Source organism: Dermacentor andersoni, chromosome 10 (genome assembly GCF_023375885.2).
Source record: "Dermacentor andersoni chromosome 10, qqDerAnde1_hic_scaffold, whole genome shotgun sequence".
Taxonomy (NCBI): domain Eukaryota; kingdom Metazoa; phylum Arthropoda; class Arachnida; order Ixodida; family Ixodidae; genus Dermacentor; species Dermacentor andersoni.
Window position 1 is genome coordinate 26,233,331 of NC_092823.1, and position 26,076 is coordinate 26,259,406.

At 43.7% G+C, this 26,076-nt stretch overlaps 1 protein-coding gene across 2 annotated transcripts in view; it reads left to right on the plus strand.

Moving 5' to 3' along the window:
- The window catches only part of LOC126519083 (sulfate transporter-like), a 138,734-nt gene that overhangs the window by 34,810 nt on the left and 77,848 nt on the right, over positions 1-26,076 (plus strand). For both annotated transcript variants that reach the window (XM_055065264.2, XM_050168695.2), the window contains exons 2-5: positions 7,924-8,193; positions 9,722-9,832; positions 12,040-12,203; positions 12,760-12,924. In XM_055065264.2, coding sequence (XP_054921239.1) covers positions 7,924-8,193; positions 9,722-9,832; positions 12,040-12,203; positions 12,760-12,924 — 710 coding nt within the window. The remainder of the gene's footprint in view (positions 1-7,923; positions 8,194-9,721; positions 9,833-12,039; positions 12,204-12,759; positions 12,925-26,076) is intronic.

Here is a 26,076-nt window from a genome sequence, read left to right on the forward strand (position 1 = left end):
AACAACAAAACCAGCTCCACTCAGCACACTCTATTAGTAACTACTTCCACTTCGAAGGCTGCACAACATGTAATATATGAATGTCTTGTACCGAAGAGAGCAAAGATTATCATTTCCAGGAAGCCTCATCTCCCCCACATTGAATACGTGAATGAGATGTACGCATCAGAAGTAAACAGATTTAGGGATCCGGAAGAATTACACGGTAAAGTGAAGCTTGTGTATGCCCCAACCGTATGAAGCTGTGTATAACCTCTGATCTCGTAAGCAATCCACCGCACATAGAAGTTCGGCTGCGCAAAATGCATTCAGAAGGCAGCAATATATTTCAGCTATTTATGGCTGTTTTTGACTATTTTAGATATATGCCTTACACGCTGCATAAATCTATAAACAATATATGGTGAGCGACCCTAATATTTTGACTCAGGTGTCTCTTAGTGGCACGCGCACCTAGGCGTCGGTGTTCTTTAGGTTAAGCGATCGAACGCCTTTCCCCTGGCATGATGTGCGGGCGAGGAGCGAAGGAGGGCGAGGAGGAAGCGCAGTGGGCGCGACCTGGCGGGGCGTAGCCCCCTAGCGAGCAGCACACGAAGCGCACCTTACGCACCCTTTCCGCTGCTGACTTCAGAGCATGTAACGAGCATGCGCGCGCCGCTGTTGCGAGCAAGCGAGCGAGCAGGGTAGCGCCAGGAAACGAGAAACGAGGAGGCAGTGACGTCACATCCGCTCTGCTAGCCAGATATTCAGCCTATGCCACGAAATTGTTTTCCTTTAATTAGCCGGTGACATTGAAGTGACATTGAAGAGAAAGCAATCAAAACACTGAGTGCATTAAATACGTGGGCGAAATCAAATTGTTTAAAGATTAATTCTAAAAAGACAAAAATAATATTGTAGTTTCCAAAAGGAAAGATAATTTCTAGGCCGTTGATCGTGTTCTTAAGCTCTGATACTGTTGAAATTGTAGATTCTGTTAAAATCCTTGGCGTTATATTTTCAAAGCATTTGACTTGGAATGATCATGTTGACTATATCAGATCAAAAGTGTCTTCAGCTGTTGGTGTCATGTTGCGGCTGCGCGGTATTCTTCCTGTAAAAGTTAGGCTATTGCTATACAACTCATTAGTTCTTTCTCTTTTGCAATATTTTTGTACCGTTTGGGGCACTACGGGTGTCACAAATTTATCCAAGCTTCACCTTCTTCAAAAAAGAGCTGTAAGATGCATTGCTGGTGTTCCTTATTGTTCCCCCACACATGACTTGTTTTTAATATATGAAATCCTGCCAATCTATAGTTTATACAATTATAGACTTTTAATGATCTATAAACGCTCTTCACACAGTGATGAACATTATATTATTTATCTGGCAAAACTTGAGAAAAACACGCATATCCTGCAGACTAGACATAAAGAAATTTGGTTAGTGCCGACGCCTAGGGCATATTATACCGAGCAGTCTCTTTCTTATACTGTTCCAGTATTATTAAATAAATTAAACAAAGAATTGTTTGACCCCTTTCAGCATTCAAGTGATGTTATTAAGCGATTTTTTCTTAGCAAGATTACGTAATGTTGCACTCAGTTTAAACCTATACCTGTTATTATTTTTTTTTTTCGTTTCCCCATGACCAGTTATTTGTTTTTCTAATACCTATGTTTGTGCTGAAATGTATAGCGCTGCTTTTTACAAAGTGTTTTGTTATGTTGTTTCAGTGTTTATTTGGAAAATTGAACATGCATGCCTGTGTACTGTACTGCCAAGTTGATAAAGGGGGCAGGACCTCTGTCAAGCTTATGAGCTTTTAGTGCTGTCTCCTTCTCTGTCCAAGAGAAAAATAAAGAGGGAATTGATATTGAATTAATTCTAATTATTCCAGGCACTTCAGTAACTCAACTAGTAATTAAATTTGTCCTCTGTGATCATATGTCGCCTACTGTGATCATATGAAACCACCTGAAAATCTGAAAACAAAATCGACTTGCGGTCCTGATGGTTTGCCCAATATTTTTATTCGTCGTTATGCCGAAACTATCACTAAGTTTCTTGTGATCTTGTTTCGATGCTCACTATTAAGTGCGAGGCTACCTGATGAATGGAAGGCAGCTCAAGTTATTCCCGTCGATAAAAAAGGTGACCGTTTGTTATTAGAAAATTATCGCCCAATATCCTTAACACCTTCTTCTTGTAAATTGTTGGAACACGTTGTAGCAAAACGCATCACTCAATTCATTGAGGAAAACTCTATACTCTCAAGCTTTCAACACGGATTTAGAAGAAATTTCTCTACTGCAACACAATTGGTCACGGTAGTACATTCATTTGCAGCATGCATAGATAATTGTGGACAAATTGACGCGATATTCTTAGATCTTAGTAAAGCATTTGACAGAGTTATTCATGATAAATTGCTCAATAAACTCGTAAATATTAACCTTCCCGACATTTTGGTCTCTTGGGTTTCCGATTACTTAAATAACCGAACGCAGTTTCTTTCAATTGACGGTTTTGATTCCTGCAGTCTTCCTGCAACATCAGGTGTGCCTCAAGCAAGTGTTTTGGGACCCTTGCTGTTTCTTTTATATATAAATAACATTGTCTCCGTAATTACTCCTGGAACTCAAATTAGGTAATTTGCAGATGATGTTGTCTTATTTCGTGAAATCAGAGGTGTACATGATCAGGTTGAGTTGAATTCTAATCTCATTAATGCACCGAAGTGGTGCACAGATTTTGGCATGACTGTTAACACCAATAAAACTGTTTATCTTTGTGTAACGCTTAAAAACTCCTCTAAAATATATTTATAACCTGACATCTCATCCTTTGATACATGTTATCAGTTACAAGTACCTAGGAGTGTCAATCACTAATAACCTATCTTGGAATCTGCACATTGTTAACATTTGCTCTTCAGCTTTCCGCAAACTTCGTTACTTAAGACATAGACTTTGTAATTCTCCTCCTAATGTCAAACTTCTTAGTTATTTCACATTCATTCGACTTAAGCTTGAATATTGCTCTATTGTTTGGGATCCTTATACTAAGCTTAACATTAAGAAGTTACAAAGGATTCAGCGAAAAGCTGTCAGGTTTGTCTATTCCAAATTCAGGTATGCTGATTCTCCTTCTCAGCTCATGAAAGCTAACAACATTGAGCTACTTGAATTGAGAAGAAAAAATTGTCGGTTGAATTACTTAAACTTGCTTCTTAACGGTAAAATGGCTATTGATCAGACGCAGTTTCTTTCCCCTTTGGCCACAAGACCAACGCGACATTACGAAACACACTTTCTAACCCCTTACTTTGCAAGAACAGACATTTATAAGTTTTCCTTTTTTCCGCTTTCTGTGTCCGACTGGAATAGCCTAACAGAACCTTATGACGCACTATATGACTAGATGTTTGTCTTTTTGTGTTCTTTCCTCTGGTACTACCATGCTTCTTTTGTTGTTGTTATTCTCCTTTTGTGTAAAACAGATACTCTGTAAATTGTATTGCCCGTCCTGCTTGGACCAGATTGGTGTGCAGTATGTATTAAATAAATAAATAAATAAATATGTCGTAGTACTCACGTACGGGGCAGAAACCTGGAAGCTTACGAAAAGGGTTCTACTTAAATTGAGGACTACGCAACGAGCTATGGAAAGAAGAATGATGGGTGTAACATTAAGGGATAAGAAAAGAGCAGATTGGGTGAGGAAAAAAACGCGAGTTATGACATCTTAGTTGAAATCAAGAAACAGAAATGGGCGTGGGCAGGACATGTAATAATGAGGGAAGATAACCGATGGTCATTAAAGGTTATGGACTGCATACCCAGGGAAGGGAAGCATATCACGGGGCGGCAGAAAGTTAGGTGGGTGGATGAGATTAAGAAGTTTGCAGGGACAACATGGCCACAATTAGTAGATGACCATGGTAGTTGGAGAAGTTTGGGAGAGGCGTTTGCCCTGCAGTGGGCATAACGAGGCTGATGATGATGATGATAATCCGTATAAGAAAACCGATGAATTTTGTACTGTACTACTTAGTTTTTCAATATTTCTCTGATGTATTTTGAATTTCTCCCCCGGTCACCTATGGAGGTGAACCGGAAGTGCTGCACAAGAAGCAGGGGTGTCACTCGATGCTCGTGCCACTAAAGAGAACGAAAACGTAAAACGTGACTATTAGTGGAGCAGCTGATTCTCGTATATGCTACGTTTTTTTTTTTTTGGTTTGAGTACTTGCTGTACAAAAGGGGCAGGATAAGTTCTTTCTGTAAAGTCCACAGGGGGTAGTATTACTATGGTAATTAAACTCGACTCGTCTAAGCCGAGTAAGTACATTAAAGTAGTATAATTGTATTGCGGCTGGTTAGTGCAAATGCAGTGGTGCGGCAGTCGTTAAAGCTGCAGGTTGCTGCGGGTTCTTCCTTGCTTGCAAAATAATAGTACTTGAAGTCTTGTTTGAGAAGCACGAATGCAGGAACATGTGATTTGAAAGGGTTCTACTTATGTTTGAGTATTTGATAAAGCTAATTCCGGCCGCCCCGATGCATTGCATGTATGCCGAGATTGTGAATACACCCTCGAGTACGTCAATTTAGCGTATATGGTCCCGTAGTAGTGACGGCGAAGAAAGTAGCAAAACTGTGAGTAACGAAACTAGCGTTTTACTGGGCATACATGTGCCCTCAAAAACAGGCTATACTCAAACAACAACGATAGCGGCCAGCACAGTCCGCCATCGTCGAAAATATGACCTGCGGGTCAAGCGCGTCGGTTTTTATACATGGGTCATCGAAGGTTTCACCGTAATCGCTGGTGCCCGCGTGTCTTCCAGAAAGTACTGCACAATTCGCGTCACTCATACAACGAGGTTACTCAACCTTCGGTGACAACCAGACAACGAATAGAACCATCGATAACATTCTAGAAACTTCAGGTACATGCAGTGCCGTCCTGCGCTGAACAACACTATTTGTTAGACGGTGAGAATCGGTCACCCCCCAAAAAAAAGATAAAATAGTACACGTGTCAGTACGATGGCATTTTTAAGGATTTGACTTAAATTCGCATTCGTCTGTACGAAGCTACGTTTTAATAACCCTGTCTTCATGAAAACTTAATGGGGCGTACTAGAACAGTTCTGAAACCGCGAGCCCATGAATGCATGACTATATACGCGCTCATGTCGTGGCATGCCTGAAGGGAACTTCAAGGCTAAAACACGTAAGCTCTTTCACTGTGGGCCAAGGTTATCTGTAAGGGAAGAACCCAACTCGACAAGTGATATATAAAAGGGGTTTCACCCACGTTGGTTTCTTTTACGATGAACAAATGTTTTCGTAATGGAGTATGATTAGGTTGTTGGCTGGTACAATAAATTCACAGATGTGTAAAAATTACAGGTACCCTTCTTCGGGAAGTGAGAGAGAAAACATTTATTCCGACCATCGAGGTGGTTGCTCTTGAGATCCTCATTCCAGGACTCTACTGGCCATGGCTGCTCGACGTACTTGCCGGACGAGAGCATTTATTAGCCTTATGATGCTCGCTATAGCGGCTCCCTATGCCAGGTTTACACAGCATCAAAAGCTGAAACTTAGTGTGTTTAGATCGCGCTAAATACTACGTGGCGCGCTTTCCTGGAAGACAGCTAGCAAAAATGTACGAGGATAGGCTAGATAGAATAAATCAGCAACATATGTCAAGTGGATAAGTGGGACTTCTCGATGATGTGGCGTTTCAGTGAAGGCCGAGGAGGTTGTTGCGAAGCGCAGTGCCTACGTCGTATTTGTAATTGACGTACGGTGTATTCGAAAGGAGGAAATGAAAACGTGGTTCTGTGAAAACACCTCTTGTACCGAGGCACGCATTCGAGATTCCGGTCCGACACAGGTGCGTTCGCAGTGGCTGTGCAGCTGTCCTTTCATTTCGGTATTCCCGTTCGCCTGGCAGTGGTGCGGTGCTGAAAACAGTTCGCGCAAATTCTCCAGAGAAGTATGGTCTATTCGTGTGATCATATGAAACGCGAATTTGCTCGGCTTTGTGTTGATGAATTGCAAGCCAGACTTTCCGCGTGTGGCAGCTACTACTGACGCGACAAAATTCACGCATACCGCAATGTATCCTCTTATGACTGGTGGATTGCCGTGATTTGAAATTTTGTAAAAACTCCTTTCACAAGGAAGATATCAGAACAAATCACTGACTTCATCGCGACATGGTAACGTAACCGAGATAATATGCCAGTGGTATTCGAAAGAACCTTGGAACGCCCGTGAAAATCCCTTGAGTGATTGTCGTGCATGTTTCATTCATTACGCTAGAAGGAAATTTCTGAAAATAAAGGACCGCTTTCGCGTGGTTGCCTTCTAACTGCATGCAGTTCATCGAAGGCAGATTTGATCAAATATCTGAGGAGGTTCTGTATAATTTTTTGCATCTGAAATTACTAGGCTAATCGATGTTTGCACTTACTCGCTCAGCTGCACCAATAGCTTTAGAACACGTATGGTAACACGTAGGCATGACTTTCTAAATTATTTTTGTTGAAGTATCTCCCATAGTAATTATAAACAGCTATTTACTCAATTAGCTTCTGTGTCTTAGATCTTGTTGCACCTCGATAACGATAGAAACAGTCCCATCTTTTCTGCTTCTCGAGAAACATTTACACTGCTTTTCCCTTCCCCTGTGCAGGCTAGCCAACCAAGCTGAGAACTGGTTAGCATACCTGCCTTTCATTTATCCTTCTTCTTTCTGTCTCTTTACGCTCTGTATTCGTTAATGTTAGAAAAGGACTATACTGAGAAAAGCGTTTCGTTTATTTTAGTGATTACTGTTCAAAAAGAGGCCATCAATCTCTAAGCCGCTCCAAAAGCAATTAACCGTGGCGCCATTCAAAGTAGACGCTACTTTTTGTAAGTTTGAGAAAACTGTAATATTCGCTACAAAAAAAAGCGAGTGCAAAACGAAAATAGTAATAAAGATTTATTTCGTTTAATGAACAATGGCATACATGTATCTGTTTTTGGAGGGAGTCGTCGTTTGGCGCAGCACATAGTTTGTCGCAGTGTCAGAAGCCAATAGCCAAGACAGTGAAGGCGGCTTGAAGATGTCAGTGGACGCTAAAGGATCGTGAACTGGTGGGGCGCGGAAATACTCCTGCATATGGGCCTCGTTTCGCGTGTATCGCATGAGTCACCTCGAATAAAAAAAAGAAAGGCAGCAGCATACGCAGCCTTGAAAAGAGTCCGATGTCACTTCTCTCTTATGTGCTTGTTACTAGGGCTACCTAGAGTGCCATAACAAAGTCACGTGTTTTTCTACGAGCCAGAAGCAAAGCGTGCAAGTGAAAGCCTAAAACAACAAAAACTAGACGTCAAAACTCTGCGACGTGTTCTCTGCAACCCGGCTTGTATTAGAGCCATCTGTTTCGCTTTGTACGACCTGGCACATGTGATTTTTCAAATTTTTTATTGCTTCAGCCAGTGAACAGCAAAACGCGCAAGTGTTTGATGACGACGTTTATAAATCGTAGTTAAAACGTGCCTTCCCAGTTGAAGGCCACTACACGCGTGCATTTTAGTATAAACTACGCGCTATTGCTTTTCTCTAAGCAATGAGCATTTCACTTTGAAACTCCTAACCCCGCAGTAGGACACCGTAGGAGTTTTCAGCAGCGCAAGTTGCCTATACGACGAGCCGTAGCGAATTTTCGTTGACATCCTTAGCATCGCTCTCATGTCTCGAATTTTCAAGGTCAGCCGAACGTTGGGCAGGTTGTTTATCGTTCAGGAAAAACGGTTTCGAGCTTTCGTAGCTACGAAAAATAATTCCTTGCAAATGCGCACCGACAGCAGCAATCGAAAGTGATTCAGCATCAGTCAGCCATGAGGCGCAAACAGGAACTTGCCCACACCGTTTCAGCTCCGACGTTACCAGCTGACCCCAAAGTTATCCTGGACGGAAAGGCGCTCACAGCCGATGCTGTTGCTGTGTCGGAAGGAGTGCCGCTGGAAGAGACTTCGTTCGGGGATAGAGCCGCAAAAGCGTGCCAGTCTGCGCTGCTCCGCGTCCCGTCGTTCCTGCTGGGACTCTTTCCCTGCATAGCATGGATCGGGAGCTACAACCTTCGCATGTTCCTTGTGCCCGACGTGCTGGCGGGGCTTTCAGTCGCTGTTCTTCACATTCCACAAGGTGAGAGAACAAATATTCGCAAGTGATCGTGATTTAGGTTTAGTTTGTATCTTGTTACTTTATATAGTAGCCCGCAGCTATGCAGTGCAATTAAGTGACAAGGCAAGTGCAAAGGGACTGTACGCTCAGAATTATCTACTAAACCAAACGTAAAGGCAAGGATTTGCCTGTCTGGGAACATTTGACGGAGTTTAACGAAGAGAAAACTGCAGCTAGATTTTATGCAAGCTATTTGAAATATTCCAAGTCTTTCACTCAAGATTCCCTGCTAATACATTTGCTCCAGCTCATCTATTAGGGTAGCAAACACTTTTGCCATTTTAGTTTATGTCAACTTGTGGGATGGTGTATTTGTGAAGAGACACTAAAGAATTTTTGCTTCAGTTTATCACATGAACTCCTTGCGTAGAGTAAAACGTCATCATAGTTAGTACAAATGCAATGTTTCACAATTCTTTGTATGCGTAATTGTAGATAGCACATCTAAATACAAACTACCTATGGTTATTTCTAGTATTCAAGGAATTTTTTCAACCTCACCGGATAGCTTTGTTCGAAATTTTCACTCGAATATATTGAAGGAGCGTAAATTAGTTGCACAATAAGTCGTAACATCCAGAAATTGAAATTAAACAATTTACCCATAAGTCTTTTGAATTCATATTAGAGGACTCATTTCAATTCCTAATTTTTAGCCTAACATTAGAGGTCTTATCTGCTGAGTGTTAATGTCAACCCCTAATTTTATAACGTATCACATATGCTACACAGAAAGCGACAACATCCAGCGTAATGAAAGAAAAAAAAAGAAAATCTTACATAATTTCCCGGGATAGATGTGTAACTGAAAATAACCAAAAACTAGCCAGTTCCTTCTTTTTTCAAAAAAAGTGTAACGCTGCAGCTCATCACAAGTACGCAGAAAGCTCATAAATAAAATTTATCTGAAATTGTTTTTTTTCTATAAGTGTGACACAAACTCCGCAGTGTGTTTGGGCACTATTCATGGAGTTCTGCCTGAAAAATAGATTCGGATAGTTCTGTGGGAAAAGCATTAGTTTAAATATGTAAATTGTGGAGTTTTACGTCCTAAAAACCCAGATCTGATTAAGGCGCACGCTGTGGTGGAGGACCCAGGATCAATTGTTACCACGTGGGGCTTTTTAACCTGCTCCCAAAGCCAGGACATGAGGCGTTTTCGCCTTCCGCCCCGATCAAAATGCGACCACCGCGGCCGGGATTCGACCCCGCGGCCTCTTACTTAGCAGCGCAGCACCATATCCACTAGGCCACCACGGTGGGTAAGCATTAGCAGCTGCATCGTGTATAATACGGCATCCAGTTGTACGCTCTTTTGCGTACGAGAGCCCAGAGTTCTTTGTTCGTAAGGGAGCAAATGTGGCGGCAAATTTTGATGTTTTTACACGTGATACTGTTTCTAAGCAATATTATTGTCCTGAATGGGTGTTAAACTTGAAAAACTGGCGGTAATTATTTTCTAGTTCTCGATTCTTCTTTCTCGTTACAGGTCTAGTGTCAGCCATTATAGCCGGAGTAGATCCAGTTCTGGGCCTGTACAGTTCACTCTACCCCGCAGTGATCTACGTTATTATGGGCAGTTCACCTTATGTATCTCTAGGTACGTGCATGAACGAAACGTATGTCTGCGCTTGGAAGCATGGTTTGAGCGATAAAAGATGCTATAAAAATATTAAAAAAAAATTAAATTATGGGGTTTTACGTACCAAAACCACTTTCTGATTATGAGGCACACCGTAGTGGAGGACTCCGGAAATTTCGACCACCTGGGGATCTTTAACGTGCACCTAAATCTAAGTACACGGGTGTTTTCGCATTTCTCCCCCATCGAAATGCGGCCGCCATGGCAGGGATTCGATCCCGCGACCTCGTGCTCAGCAGCCCAACACCTAGCCACTGAGCAACCACGGCGGGTAAAAATATTTTTCTTCCATCATCTAACACAACACATTTGAATCCGTCGTGTAATAAGCATTTCGCACAAACTAGTGTTGGAAAGATACCTCCTACTTTACTGCGTGTCCTCCTAACTAACAAAGTGTAGTGAGCATACAGTCCATTTGTAGACTTGTAATCAAATAGCAACCTGCCACTCTATTCACAGACCAAGTGAATGAAGATGGCAATCGTAGATTTCACAAATGAAATAACAATATTCACAGCCACTTCAGATGCCTTGCTTTGCAATTTCTTCATCTTTGAGTTACGCCATTACGGTATTGGCAGCGAGGAGTTACGGAGTCGCCATCTATCGGAAGCGCCTCGCTGGCGTATTATGAGGGATCACGTGGCGCGCTCCTCATAGGTTTTGCTGTCAGCGCTCACTGAAAACACCATGCGCGAGCTCTTCCGGACATTTCTGTAAGTACTTTCGAAACGAGAGAAGTTCATTACTGTCTAAATAATAATCTTGGACAAACTGAAAGCACACAATCGTTTACAGACGCTATTTCTTTACCAAATACGTACAGTGAACGCCACTGCGCGCGGTCGCCGCGATGGAGTCTCCCGAACTGGCTTCTTGCGTGAAAGGTAGGTAAACGCTGAGAGCAAACTATGTGAAATACGTTCTTATAGTGTTTGTATAACTAAATGGAGTGTAATAGAACGAAGCCTCAATGCAGCGATCGCGCAGATTCGCAGCGACCGACTGCGCGTCTGCATGCTTGTCCGCGCACTGTTTCGTTTTCACTGCGCGCGCGTTTTCGCACCGTGCCATGAGATTTAGGCAGCAGAATATGAGCATTTGACAGTATACAAGCAACCATTGTTGCGTGGGCGCTATCACAGCTGTTCAAAAATAATTTCATTGTAGAGACTTCGGCGCCTACGGGGACTGTGATGTGCCGTCGCGACGATTCAATCTTTTTTTTCTTCTAAATTCTTTGACCTTTCAATAGTATTTCTCGAGTTGCGTCGCACTGTATGTTTATCGGTGTTCTGAGCGTGCAATTTCCCGCTGCTCCTTTTTTGTAATTTAGCGCTTTAATTCATAACACAAACATGACCATATGCCATGCTTTCCTTAAATGTGCTTCTTACCGCTGCCTTTCCACTCCACTGAACTTGCCAGTATCTATAGCATCGACAAGTTCATAGACCAAACCGTCACGACATTAGTCGAGCAGCGGACTCGGGCGAGCGTGTCAGTGCGCGTTTTCAGAACATCGCAGACCGGGCGCCGTAGCAGAAATCTTCCTCGCGTCTGTGCTTGCTGCATACCCGAGTTGTAGCCGATGACTGTTTGCCGGTTTTATGTTTCGCCAGCCAAGCTTCACGCAGCTTCTTGTCCTGCGGCTACGTGTGAATAAGGCTGACACCGGCCTCCGTTACGTGCGTCCGGCCCTGCGGCACCGAGCAGTAGCCTACCATGTTGCGCGCCTTCAAAGGCAGCCACTACCCATTGTAGTGCTTTCAAGCGTTGTAAAGGAGACACTCGAAGCGGGAAAATTTCGCCACTAAATGAGGACCGCAGCGTACGAGGGAATTTAAACTCGTTTTCAGCTCGCTTCGGCGCGACCGAAGCAGCCGACGCGGCCGCTATGTCCACGTGATCCCTCCTAGCACGTCACGCCGACAGTGGCGCCAGCTTTTCCAGTGGTGGAGCTCGAGGCCAATACACTTAAGTGAAGACACAGAAAACCACCTTTGGCGACACAATGTCCCTAAATGTAATTTAGCACTGAAAAATAATTTGCACAAGTTCTACAACAAGCTGTAAAATGAAGCAAGGAATTCGAGAATTCTGGCGGTGAGTAACTCAGTGCCTTCATTAATTTACGCCTCCTTCTCAAACACTTTTCGCAGGCATGTTTCCTGTAACAGCACTCATGACAGGAGTGGTGGTCCAAAAATACAGCATTGTCTCGCAGAACGCGACGGCCCCTGATGGTGGTGGAGCCCAAGTGTACACTGAGCAGTCTGGAGCTGACGTTGCCATTACGCTCACATTCATGACTGGCATTATTCAGGTGAGATATCGGTGGCAAATGGATAACTCTTCTTGAAAATGAAAATTCACAACAGAATGCCATTATCTGCGTACAATCCCAAATGCTGCTTTAATCATGTTTGACATTCCTTTTACATATTTTATTTGTTTTCTAATGGGCTTAACTACTATGAGGATAACGATCGTTTTCGTTATGTAGTCAAACAGTCTCTTTTAGTTCTTTAAAAAATTTACACCGGAACATATTTGGAACTGCATGGATAAGTTACCCTTTTCGAAAACCTTGAAGATGACTCCTCTGTGAAAATCGTTTGCTATGCGAGAAAAAATAGATGCAATAACAAAAATAAATTTATTGCTCAAGCTAGACGTGACGTCATGAATTCTGGAGGCGTCTGATCGAGCCTGCTTATCTTGTTTTTGCTGACGGTGGAGCCTTTTGTGTGATATGAGAGTGAAACACTGGATTTGGGAAGTTCGAAAAGCTTTACTCAAGCACGATTACTCAGCCACGTGCAAGAACCGTCTCGGCTGCAGTTTTTCTTGTGTCACAATAGTGGTGACTCTCTTCGCAGGTGGCCTTGTGGCTGTTTCGGTTGGACCGGTTGGCGGCCATTATATCTCCCGTAATGGCCGAGGGATTTCTGACAGGCTGCGCAGTCATGGTCATTGTCAGCCAGCTGCCGTCAGTTTTCGGAAGCGGCGTCCAGTCTGGCAAAGGCATTTTTGGTACACCACTGGTGAGCGAAGTAAAGTAAAAGTGAAAAGGAATGTTTTTTTTTTTTTTTTTTTTGTCGAAGGTACGATGCACGTTTAAAGATGTGGCTTGGTGCCTTCAATGACAATAATGCTGCAGAAAAGATATTTAGCAAATGATGCTGAGAAGGAGCAGGTAGAGCTTTTACGGGCCATTATTCCTATAGGTGAGCAGAAGGCACATATTTTGTGCTCGCCGCTGCTACAAAAGAATCACAGGAAGTTCCTAGTGCGAAAGCAGTCAAGCGAAAGGTACAGGTACACACTGTAGCGAAACTTCCGTACAGGCGCATAGGTTCAGACAATGGTGCTTCATGAACACTGGGACCATATGTGCAACAAAAGTTATTGTAACGTCGCATCAGGAAGTAAGAGCAAAACCGACGCTGCGCTTGCATGCTGCTCAGCACAAGAGGCACATTCATATGCGCGCACACAGACATAAAACCACATGCACGCACTCACGCTCGCACAGAACCGCTGCCGCCTAAAAAAAATGTCCCACTATTGGGTGGAATTGCACCAAGGTCCTGCTGTGCCAAAGCGAATTGTACTAAGAATAAACCACGGCATAGATTGTTTTTATATGTATCGAAGATAGCTCTTATCCGACTCATCCATCCGGGAAAAAGCACGGAGCCCTTATTGATGCACAGTAACATACTTCAATCATCATCATCATCAGCCTGGTTACGCCCACTGCAGGGCAAAGGCCTCTCCCATACTTCTCCAACTACCCCGGTCATGTACTACTTGTGACCATGTTGTCCCTGCAAACGTCTTAATGTTATCCGCCCACCTAAGTTTCTGCGACCCCCTGCTACGCTTCCCTTCCCTTGGAAACCAGTCCGTAACCCTTAATGACCATCGGTTATCTTCCCTCCTCATTACATGTCCGGCCCATGCCCATTTCTTTTTCTTGATTTCAACTAAGATGTCATTTACCCGCGTTTGTTCCCTCACCAACTCTGCTCTTTTCTGATCCCTTAACGTTACACCCATCATTCTTCTTTCCATAGCTCGTTGCGTCGTCCTCAATTTCAGCAGAACCCTTTTCGTAAGCCTCCAGCTTTCTGCCCCATACGTGAGTACTGGTAAGACCCAGCTGTTATACACTTTTCTCTTGAGGGAAAGTGGCAGCCTGCTGTTCATGATTTGAGAATACCTGCCAAGCGCACCCCAGCCCATTCTTATTCTTCTCGTTATTTCAGTCTCATGATCCGGATCCGTGGTCACTACCTGCCCTAAGTAGATGTATTCCCTTGCCACTTCCAGTGCCTCGCTACCTATCGTAAACTGCTGTTCTCTTCCGAGACTGTTAAATATTACTTTAGTTTTCTGCAGACTAATTTTCAGACCCACCCTTCTGCTCTGCCTCTCCAGGTCAGTGAGCATGCATTGCAATTGGTCAACAGAGTTTCTAAGCAAGGCAACATCATCAGCGAATCGCAAGTAGATAAGGTATTCTCCATCAACTTTTATCCCCAGTTCTTCCCACTCCAGGTCTCTGAATACCTCCTGTAAACATGCTGTGAATAGCATTGGAGAGATCGTATCTCCCTATCTGACGCCTTTCTTTATTGGGATTTTGTTGCTTTCTTTATGGAGGACTACGGTGGCTGTGGAGCCGCTATAGATATCTTCCAGTATTTTTACATATGGCTCATCCACACCCTGATTCCTTAATGCCTCCATGACTGCTGAGGTTTCGACTGAATCAAACACTTTTTAGTAATCAATGAAAGCTATATATAAAGGTTGGTTATATTCCGCACATTTCTATATCACCTGATTGATAGTGTGAATATGGTCTATTGTTGAGTAGCCTTTACGGAATCCTGCCTGGTCCTTTGGTTGACAGAAGTCTAAGGTGTTCCTGATTCTATTTGCAATTACCTTAGTAAATACACTGTAGGCAACGGACAGTAAGCTGATAGGTCTATAATTTTTCATGTCCTTGGCGTCCCGTTTCTTCTGGATTAGGATTATGTTAGCGTTCTTCCAAGATTCCGGTACGTTCGAGGTCATGAGGCATTGTGTAGATAGGGTGGCCAGTCTTTCTAGGACAATGTTCCCACCATCCTTCAACAAATCTACTGTTACCTGATCCTCCCCAGCTGCCTTCCCCCTTTGGATAGCTCCCAAGGCGTTCTTTACTTCTTCCGGCGTTACTTGTGAGATTTCAAGTTCCTCTAGACTATTATCTCTCACATTAACGTCGTGGGTGCTACTGGTACTGTATAAATCTCTATGGAACTCCTCAGCCACTTGAGCTATCTCATCCATATTAGTAACGATATTGCCGGCTTTGTCTCTTAACGCATACATCTGATTCTTGCCTATTCCTAGTTTCTTCTTCACTGCTTTTAGGCTTCCTCCGTTCCTGAGAGCATGTTCAATTCTATCCATATTATAGTTCCTTATGTCAGCTGGCTTACGCTCGTTGATTAACTTAGAAAGTTCGGCCAGTTCTATTCTACCTGTAGGGTTAGAGGAGTTCATACATTGGCGTTTCTTCATCAGATCTTTCGTCTCCTGCGATAGCTTACTGGTCTCATGTCTAACGGAGTTACCACTGACTTCTATTGCGCACTCCTCAATGATGCCCATAAGATCGTCATTCATTGCTTCAACACTAAGGTCCTCTTCCTGAGTTAAAGCCGCCGAATACCTGTTCTGTAGCTTGATCCGGAATTCCTCCAGTTTCCCTCTTACCGCTAACTCATTGATTGGCTTCTTATGTACCAGTTTCTTCCGTTCCCTCCTCAAGTCTAGGATAATTTGAGTTCTCACCATCCTATAGTCACTGCAGCGCACCTTGCCGAGCACGTCTACATCTTGTGTGATGCCAGGGTTAGCGCAGAGTATGAAGTCGATTTCATTTCTAGTCTCACCATTTGGGCTCCTCCACGTCCACTTTCGGCTAACCCGCTTGCGGAAAAAGGTATTCATTATCCGAATATTATTCTCTTCTGCAAACTCTACTAATAACTCTCCCCTGCTATTCCTAGAGCCTATGCCATATTCCCCCACTGACTTGTCTCCAGCCTGCTTCTTGCCTACCCTGGCATTGAAGTCGCCCATCAGTATAGTGTATTTTGTTTTGACTTTACCCATCTCCGATTCCACGTCTTCATAAAAGCTTTCGACTTCCTGGTCATCATGACTGGATGTAGGGGCTGTAGGGGTGTAGGACCTGTATTACCTTCAATTTGTACCTCTTATTAAGTTTCACAACAAAACCCTTCAAGACCTTCAAATGGCAGAAATGTTTAAAATATGTGAAATAAGATCGAATGCCAATGCGCCTGAAAGCCTGCATATGATGCGTATGTAACATAACGAGTTCACGCGTCTTGTCAAATGCAGCAAGGACTGACTATACCTTCGCAAAAGGTATAAATCCGCGCATGTGAAACCAAATATGATAGAAAGAAGTACAGAAACCCTCAGCACTGAAATCACCTCTGCAAATTTTATTGGCGCATTCACAAATATTAACACACGTAGATATACGCGTGAAATGAGTCGACGCCGCTGTCTGATTCACGTAGCCAAGAAAATATCGTCTGCATAAACAGCATTTCTTTTTCACGCAAATTAACTGAAGCTTTTGTCCACCTCTCTGGAAATGTGGCATTTATGTATGAGTGCTACCTCTGGTTTTGTGCAAAGTGGTGAGCAAACGCACGATCGGTTGCTGTAGGGATACACTGGTCTGACATTTGTTGACAGACGTACTGTGCTCCATTAACCATTTATTAATGAATGGTCGTGTCTTCCCCACGTAAGTTTTAGCACTGGCCAAGAGGATCTTCAATCTATGCCACTATGTCAAGGTAAAGACTTTTGCGCGTGACTAATGTCAGTGTCTTCAGCTATCTCACGGTTTGTCTTCAGCTAACTCACGGTGCTCAGTAGTGTAGTTGTCGACCAGGCCGCACGTCCTGTTCAGCTGATGTTTCTCAGAAAGGACGACATTGACGAACTATTGTTTCCCGGCATTTTTCAGCATATACACTAACTTCTGCTTGTGCTGAATTACAACAAATCTCAACGTCTGTCTTGACGTCTGGTGCTGCTTGTTGCGCGACCCGATGTAGCCGCATAGCGGATGACCGAGTGAGTCTGAAGGAATTTCGAAACATCATGAATTTCTCCTCCATCTTGACCGTCTTCAGCATTAGGACGTCGTTACAGAAACGCCTCCTTGTAAACAATACCGAAATTGGTTCGCCGAAGAACTGGTTGTAGTGTGTTACTTTAGGCACTCTCAATCACGCCAGTACATTTCCGATGGTTTCCTAGTATATAATATGTTTACGTGCAGAAAAAAAATGAAAAAAGCGGGAATTTCTTCGACAATGCTGTAGCGTGTCCTCTTGTGCTTTTAATTAGCCCTCTGCAGAGAGACAACGTGATAGACGGTTTATTATTCGTGAGCACTGAATTGCAATCAATATATTGCGTCGAAAACTGTCCCCTGCACCTAGCCGCGCTTTTGGCCGCATGCGTACGGCGGATGCCGGAACCACGATGTTAGAATGATTTACCAATAACGCTAGATGGCGCTACCCATCTATCACGGGAAATTAAAGCGTGTTTCAGACTTTTAAGACACTCTGCGTTCCACTTCTCCGCGTTAAGGGGGCCTCACCGCCGGCAGCGTTATCTGATTTGCTATCTTAGATGCTTGGTTGCTATAGTCAGAAGTTCGAATCCTAGGTTTTTCTTTTTAACTTGAAGGTGGTAAGCTCGAATTCACCTCCGCCAATACACTACATCTTAAAGCCTACGGTGGCGCCTGACACCGGCTAGAATGCCGAAAGCCTAATACAGGTACAACCAAATTAGGAAGACCCAGTAAGCTTCAACAAAAATACTCCCTCACCAGGACAGGAGTGGCTCACTGGTGTAGTATTCGGCCACTACCTCCCAAAGGATTCATTCGATTAACCAATGGCCCTCAAATCCAGCAGCATCGGAGCACTTTACCAAGGCGGCGGTCAGTCCTTTGATGCAGCAGAGGGTGCTCGTAATCTCTGGATTTGATAGGCCGCCACTGGAAGCTCAACCTAGGAGCGTTCAACACACGAAGCGTCTCACGTGAAGCTAACTTAGCAGGACTGTTTGAGGAATTTAGGCATTAGGTGGAATATCATTGGCCCTATAAAGTTAGAGAAACTGGTGAGGCTTATTCAGTGCTGAATAATGGCCCCATCCACTAAGAAGATAAGAAGCCATACGTCGTAGGATTCCTAATCCATAAGGACATACAGGACAACATTGAGGAATCTTACAGCTATAATGAGAGGGTAGCAGTAGTCATAATAAAGCTTCATAAGAGGTATAGAACAACGGTAGTACAAGCCTACGCTCGAACCTCCAGTCATGATGAAGGTAAAATAGAGCAGTTTTATGAAGATGTTGAATTAGCGATGAGAAAAGTGGAAACTCAGTATGCAGTAGTAATGCGTGAGTTCAATGCAAAAGTAGGCGCAAAGCAGGCTAGTTAACAAGCAATAGGCAACTACTGCGTCGATTCAAAGAACACTAGGGGAGAAATGCTGATAGAATTCGCAGAAAGGAATACGCTGCGAAAATTGAGCACCATCTTCAGGAAGCGTAGCAACAGAAAGTGGACCTCTAAACGCCCTGATGGTGAAACAACAAATTTTATACTTTCTGCCGATCCCAGTATAGTGCACGATGTAGAAGTGTTAGGTAAGTTAATGTGCAGTGATCGTAGGTTAGTGAGGTCTAGAATTTGCCTCGATTTCAATAGAGAAAGACCAAAATTGGTCAAGAAGAAACAGGCCAACCTAGACGCAGTAAGGGCAAAAGCAGACCAATTCAGGCTGGTACTTGCAAACAAATATGCAGCCTTAGAAGAGAGAGATGAAGACGACATGGAGGTAATTAATGAAGCCGTAATTTGGTTGGCTTTAGAAACAGCAATTGAAGTTGGAGGTAACGCACCAAGGCAACCAATAGGTAAGCTCTCCCAAGTAACGAAATGCCTCATAAAGAAATGACAAAAAATGAAAGTGTCCAACTCAAGTGATCAGATAGAATACGTGGAACTGTCCAAGTGATCAACAAGGATAATATAAGGGATATACGAAATTATAACGTAAGAAAGAAGGAAGCAGTAAAACTTGGACGCAGCATGAAATCATTGAAAAGAAAGCGCGGCCTAAAACAAGCCATGATATATGCACTGAAAGTTAAGTAGGGTAATATCATCAGTAACTTCGAAGATATAGCAAAAGCAGCCCAGTTGAAAAACACAACAGGAACTTTCAGTCTGCCGTATTTTGGGACGTTGTTTCTGTAGTTCTGTTGCCTGTAGTTCTGTTGCCTCTAGTTCTATTGTCTGTAGTTCTATTGTCTGTAGTTCTATTGTCTGTAGTTCTATTGCTGTAGTTCTATTGTCTGTAGTGTGACGTCCTGTAGTAGAAAGTTCTGTAGTTCTTCATTAATATTTAATTAAAAATTGACAGAGACCTCCTTAAGGCTATGTAAATTTGCTGGTACAATAAAGAAAAAAAATAAAAGTAAAAAAAAAAATACGTCCAATCTAGGACTCGAACTTGCGACCTCACGATTCCGAGCCCGACATCTTACCACTACACCACTCCTCTTTTTTTTTTTTTTTTCTTTATTGCCGACTTCAACACGTCAGTTTACAAAATCAGTCCGCGCGAAGAACACAACACGTATGCTAAAAATACGTCACCCTCACTTGGGGTTACGTGATGAGATTAAAATTCACGCATGTGTAGCAAAGCTTCCATTCTTGGAAGCCACTCAGGCACTGGGTCTTGTATCTTGTATCCTTCAATAGCTCTGCTAACAGATTCACAAAAATACTGTCTTATCGGCCTGGCATCAATGTCTGCGTGGCTGACCGCCATCCTGGATCGCCAAATACTGTACAGGCCCAATATCATAATCATGTCAAAAGAATCCCCGTCTTCACTCTCGACGGGTAGAAATCTAATTCCGAAAGCATCAACCGGTAAGTCTTTTTTAATCGTGCGTTGGAGAATGTCCCAAAAGAAAAGGGCTTCCCAACAATCTAAGAAAACATGTTCGATAGTTTCCGGCTTCCGGCATATGAAACAATGATTTCCCCAAGGCACAAAGAAACCCTTCGCTTCCAAATACGTCTTGACTTCAAGAGTGTTCGTATGGAGCTTAAAGAAGAAACTTTTAACTCCGCCTGGTACAGTCATTCTTTTCACACGTTTTAGAACTGACTGCCATGGACCTGCACAGTACAACGACCTGTACAACGGTACCGGAAGAAAGACCTCACACAGGTCCTTATAAAGTTTCTTTCGCGACACCACTGACAAATATTCAAACGAAAATCGCACTTGCAAGACGCGACATGCCATGTACACCTCTTTAAGGAAGCCAAAAATGCTCCCTTGCATACTCTCCGAACTAACAACCAAATTTGGCAAAACCCTGCCCAACCTAACCTGACACACAGTTCGCAAAAAGGGGTCATTCGTGTCACGAAAAAACATAAATCGGTTAACCAACTGGCGCAGATATAGATGGGCCAAACCTAGTCCTCCAGAGCGGACGCGGTGAAACAGATTGGTGCGTCGTGTCCGCTCCCAAGTGCTTCCCCACACAAAAACCGCAAATACACGGTGCAGCTTCTGCACATTGACGCGAGAACAATGAATTGCTTGCAAGACATACCACAGCTTGGTTACAAAAAAAAGGTTACAAATTGTGGCACGCGCGAAAATAGACCAGCTGAAGCCTTTGAGCCTGTCGGCCTTATCACGCATTTCAACAACTTGGCATTTCCAATATGGCTCACTGTCGCGATAATTCTCCAGCGGCACTCCTAAATATTTTACTGGGGTTGCTGTCCAAGTCATGTTTGCGAAATTCGTTGGGGTTAAGGGCCAGTCGCCGTGCCAGAACCCCAAACACTTAGCCCAGTTCACAGCACTCCCGCTCACAGAACAAAAGTCTTTCACAATTTGAACCACAACACGAACGCTTTCGTAGTCAGCACAGAATACGGCAATGTCATCAGCATACGCGAGAATGCGGACCTCCGCCGCATGCAAACGAAAACCATGAACGCTGTTGCTTTCAATAACGCTCAAACAAAAAGGTTCAATATACAAACAAAAAAGCAATGGTGACAGGGGGCAACCCTGACGCACAGAGCGTTGCACTTGGATGCGCGCTCCCACCCCCTTATTTACTAACAACCGCGTCGTGCATCCTCTGTACGCCATGGCTACGCCTTGGCAGATGACTGATCCGACATTAACGTGCTCTAAAACAGAGAACAAGAGGTCATGCGGCACCCTGTCGAAGGCTTTCTCTAGATCGAGCTGGAGCATTGCGATGCTTTCATGCAAAGCGTCGCAACACTCGAGCACGGACCGGGCTGTGTGTATGTTGGTATATATGGTGCGACCTTTGATACCACAGGTCTGATGTGGTCCCACTAATTCTTGCATCACGGCTTGGAGTCTTTTAGCCAGAATTTTCATGAAGATCTTGTAGTCTACATTAGTCAGGGATATGGGTCGGTAAGCGGTAACCTGTCGCAGTCTAGCTTCATCTTCGCTTTTTGGTATTAAAATTGTATGGGATGTTAAAAATGAAGGAGGAAGCATATCCTTGTCATAAGCCTCATTAAACAGTGTAGCCAAAACCGGTGCTAAATCATCTTTGAATGCCTTATAAAGCGGTGCTACTAGCCCGTCTGGTCCTGGGGACTTTCCCGGGTTGAGGTCTTCTATGGCTTTCCGCACTTCTTCTGTTGAAATGGGCAGTTCTAGCCGCTCTTTCGTATCATCACTAAGCCGCGGCATTAAAGAGAGGAAACGGGTCTTGAAGTCCTCGGTTCTTACTTTGGTGTAACCAAAGAGCCCGCTGTAGTATTCATAAAAGGCCCTTTCTATATTTCCTTTGTCTACGAAGATTACACCGTTCCACTCTATTTTTGGTATGTCATTCTTGCGGGCGTGCCTTTTTTCCAAGCCGAAAGCACGTTTTGTGGGCATTTCGCCCGCTAACAGCCGCTGTGCCCTCGCCCTCACGATCGCTCCTCGATATCGCTCCGTATCTATTGCCTCTAGTTTCTGCTTGACGGTGCGCATTTCTTCGGTGCAAGTGCCTGGCTGCTTTCCTTCTTGCATTATCAAAAACTTTAGGTCATCTCTCAGCGTGTTTTCCTGCAGCCTTTGCTTTTGCTTTATAGCGCACGATCGCTCAATTGCCATCATTTTCATTGCCTGCTTAAATCTTTCCCACTTCGCTCCCAGAAGTTCGTTGTCCGCCATTGGCAGTTCGTGTATCGCCGACGTAACGCGATCCACGAAGATATCATCGTTTAGAAGCTTCTCATTAAGTTTCCAGTTTTCCCACACAAATTTGCTTTTCGTTCCTTTTCTTTTACCTACATGGAAGACAACAAGACAATGGTCACTGAACGGCACTGGTTGTACGCTGTATTCGCCGCAGTACGGTATCAGTTCAACAGATACGTACGCCCGATCCAGACGCGCGTGACTCGTTCCTTGGAAATGGGTAAACCGAACGCCAGAACCACATCCGAGACAATCACCAACATCCTCTAGATGACAGCGATCAATTATGTCACTTAAACAGGCAGTACTCGCATCTCGGTAGGGCGTCGCACTGGTTTTGTCTCGTGCCATGCTTACGCAGTTGAAATCGCCAAGTAAGACAAGCAGACGGTCTGTGTCACAATGGTTGCCGACTATCTCAAAAAGGTTTCGCCTCTCTTCCGTGTTAGTGTGTGCGTAGATACAGATAATACGCAATTCCAAACCAGCAAGTGTGATGTCACAGACAATCCATCGACCGAAAACGCAAGTCACAACTCTTTCCACAATCGCTCCCAGAGACTGGCGAATCAACAGCATGCAACCTGCCGAGGTACCCACGGCATGAGACACGCAAACGTCATACCGACTACTGAACGAGAGCACCATTCTGTCGGTCTGGTCTTGACTCTCGATTTTGGTCTCTTGTATCGCTACAATATCCAATTCCTGCTCAGTCACGAATCTCAGCAGCTGATTTTGCCTCCTCCTGGATGAAAGACCCCTGACATTAAGCGTGGCTACTACGAGGTGTCTTTCAAATGCCGTACTGGCGGCCTGGTCTTGCTTAACTACACCACTCCTCACATGTCTATCGAGTGTACATTTTGGCCATGTCAATAGTACTATGCGCTGATGTTTACATTTGCATCTTAAGAGCCAAGATCCGCTATCACTCCACCGCGTCCCCTGCCGCATCTCTAGAAGAGCAAAAGTGTTGTTACCATCGACAGGTATATCGTGGAGTGCTAGAACATCAATATTGATATACGATGTCCATATTAAATAAGAAATTCAGAAATAGACAACGGTGACTCTTGGGGCTTTTACTGCTAATTTCGACAGTTGTCTCTCGTTCTTTACACTTTTGAGCGCGCACATAATTCGTATGTTCAATGCAAAATAGCTACATAAATATTCGTGGATGAGTGTTCTTTCTGACAGCATACTGGTTTCTCACCGCAGCGCTGTACCAGAATAATGAGACCAGAGCGAAACAGCTTTTCACGCAACTTTGAGGAACAACCCAAGACTTCCTTCTCGCTTCGCAAAAGCTTATGCGATATTTCTGGGAAATTAACCAATGTTTCAGTGTTACGGCACATTTAAGTCCTCAGGCCTGTGTGCCACATCTTACCAAGTAAAGTAAAACAAATACGCAGCCATTCCCGCAGATGGTATAATTTTGAAAAGGCCAGTATGGCGTTGCTAGTGCCTTGTCGTTAGGCACAATTATAACAATTGGCCACGTCGACTTTAATACCGGTGTCGGCGCTATCATCATTGCCGGCTTCAGAGAAGCACGATTGAATACCGTGCAAGAAAAAAGTACAGTGTACACCACCAATGCGAAACTGACATACAATTTTATAGCGTCGCGACGGAACGAGCTTCTGTCGAGGCGTCAGAACTTATGTCGCTGCGACAAAAAGTAGCACATTTCTGTGTAGTCCCGACAGAGAGTTCCTGTTGCGAAGTCAGAATTGCTGTTGCGATAAAAAGCTGTTGTTGCGACTTCATACACTCTTGTGGTCGCGACAGAACGTTTCTGTTGCGACTACAGAACTCTCGGCCGTCGCGACCGAGTGTTTCTGTTGCGACGTCACAATTGCTGTCGTAAAGTCAGTCGCTGTCACGACAGAAAGCTGTTGTGACTACAGAATTCTTGTCACGACAGAACGTTTTTGTTGCGACTTCAGAACTCGTCGTCGTCGCGACAGAATCTTTCTCTTGCGACGACAGAATTTCTGTCGTAACGCAGAATCGCTGTCACAATAGAAAGCTGTTGTGACTACAGAACTCTTGTTGTCTTGACCGAAAGTTTCTGTTGCGACTTCAGAACTCTTCGTCTTCGCGACAGAATCTTTCTATTGCGACGACAGAATTTCTGTCGTAACGTCAGAATCGCTGTCACGATAGAAAGCTGTTGTAACGACTTCAGAACTCTTGTTGACGCGACAGAACGTTTCTGTTGCGACTTCAGAACTCTCGGTCTTCGCGACAGAATGTTTCTGTTGCGACATCCGCATTTCTGTCGTAACGTCAGAAATGTCTGTCGCAACTACAGAAACATCAGGAACTTCTGTTGCGCAACAGAAATTTCTGTAGTCGCGACAGAAATTTCTGTAGTTGCGACAAGAATTCCTGTTGTCTTTTTCAACTGGGAGTGGAATGATTCTATACTAACCTGTACAGTACCCAAAGCAGCCACGATTCCTTCATTGAAACTACTAATGAAAAGTCTACAGAGGCGCCTTCTGGAATTAACGACGAAGTTAGAAGGGCTTTGGAAGACATGAAATGTGGAAAGCGGCAGGAGAAGAGGGACTACCAGCCGATTTCATCAAATATGAAGGAGACATCTTGCTTGAAAATCTGCGCGCCCTCTATAGCAAATGATTCATAACTTAGTGTTCCAGTGAACAGCAAGAATGTCAACATTAGATTAATCCACAAAGAGGCAGACGTTAAAGAATTGAAAAATTGTAGACCCATTAGCTTACTTCTAGTAATGTGTAAAATATTCACCAAGATAATTTTCATTATAATAAAGGAAACACTTGACTTCAGTTAACCAAGAGAACCGGCCGGCTTCAGGATGGGATACTCTACAACGGATCACATCCATGCCGTCAATCAGGTAATTGAGAAATCCGCAGAATAAGATCAGCCTTTCTATACAGATTTCATAGATTACGAACAGGCATATTATTCAGTAGGCACCAGCAGTCATGGAGGCATTACGTAATCAAGAAATACAGGACGCTTACGTAATTATCTTCGGAAATATCGGCAGAGATTCTACAGCTACCTTAATTCTCGATCAAAAAGTAGGAAAATACCTATAAAGAAAGGGGTCAGACAAGGAGACACTATCTGTCCGATGCTATTCACTGCGTGCTTAGAAGAAGTATTCGAGCTATTAAGCTGGGAAGGTTTAAGAGTGAGGATCAACGATGAATATCTCAGCAACTTTCAATTTGCATATGACATTCTTCTGTTCAGCAACACTGGGGACGAATTACAACAAATGATTGAAGACCTTAACACAGAGAGTGTAGGTGTGGGGTTGAAGTTTAATATGCTGAATAGAAAGTTAATGATCAATCACCGGGCATGGCAAGAAGAATTCAAGATCACCAGTCAGCCTCTAGAGTCTGTGAAGGAGTACATTTTCCTAGGTCAAATACTTACATGGGACCCTGATCATAAGAAGGAAATTTACAGAAGAATAAAAATGGGTTGGAACGCCTACGGCAGACGTTGTCAGATCCTGACGGTAAGCCTACCATTAATATTCAGAAGAAAGGTGCAGAATCAGTGCATGGTACCGGTGCTAACATATGGGGCAGAAACTTGAATAATGACAAAGAAGCTCAAAAAGAGGATAACCGCGCAAGGAGCGCTTGAACGAGGAATGTTAGGCGTAACGTTAAGGGACAGGAAGAGAGCGGTGTGGATCATAGAGCAAATGCGGACAGCCGATATTCTAAATGACAATAACAGAAAAAAATTGAGCTG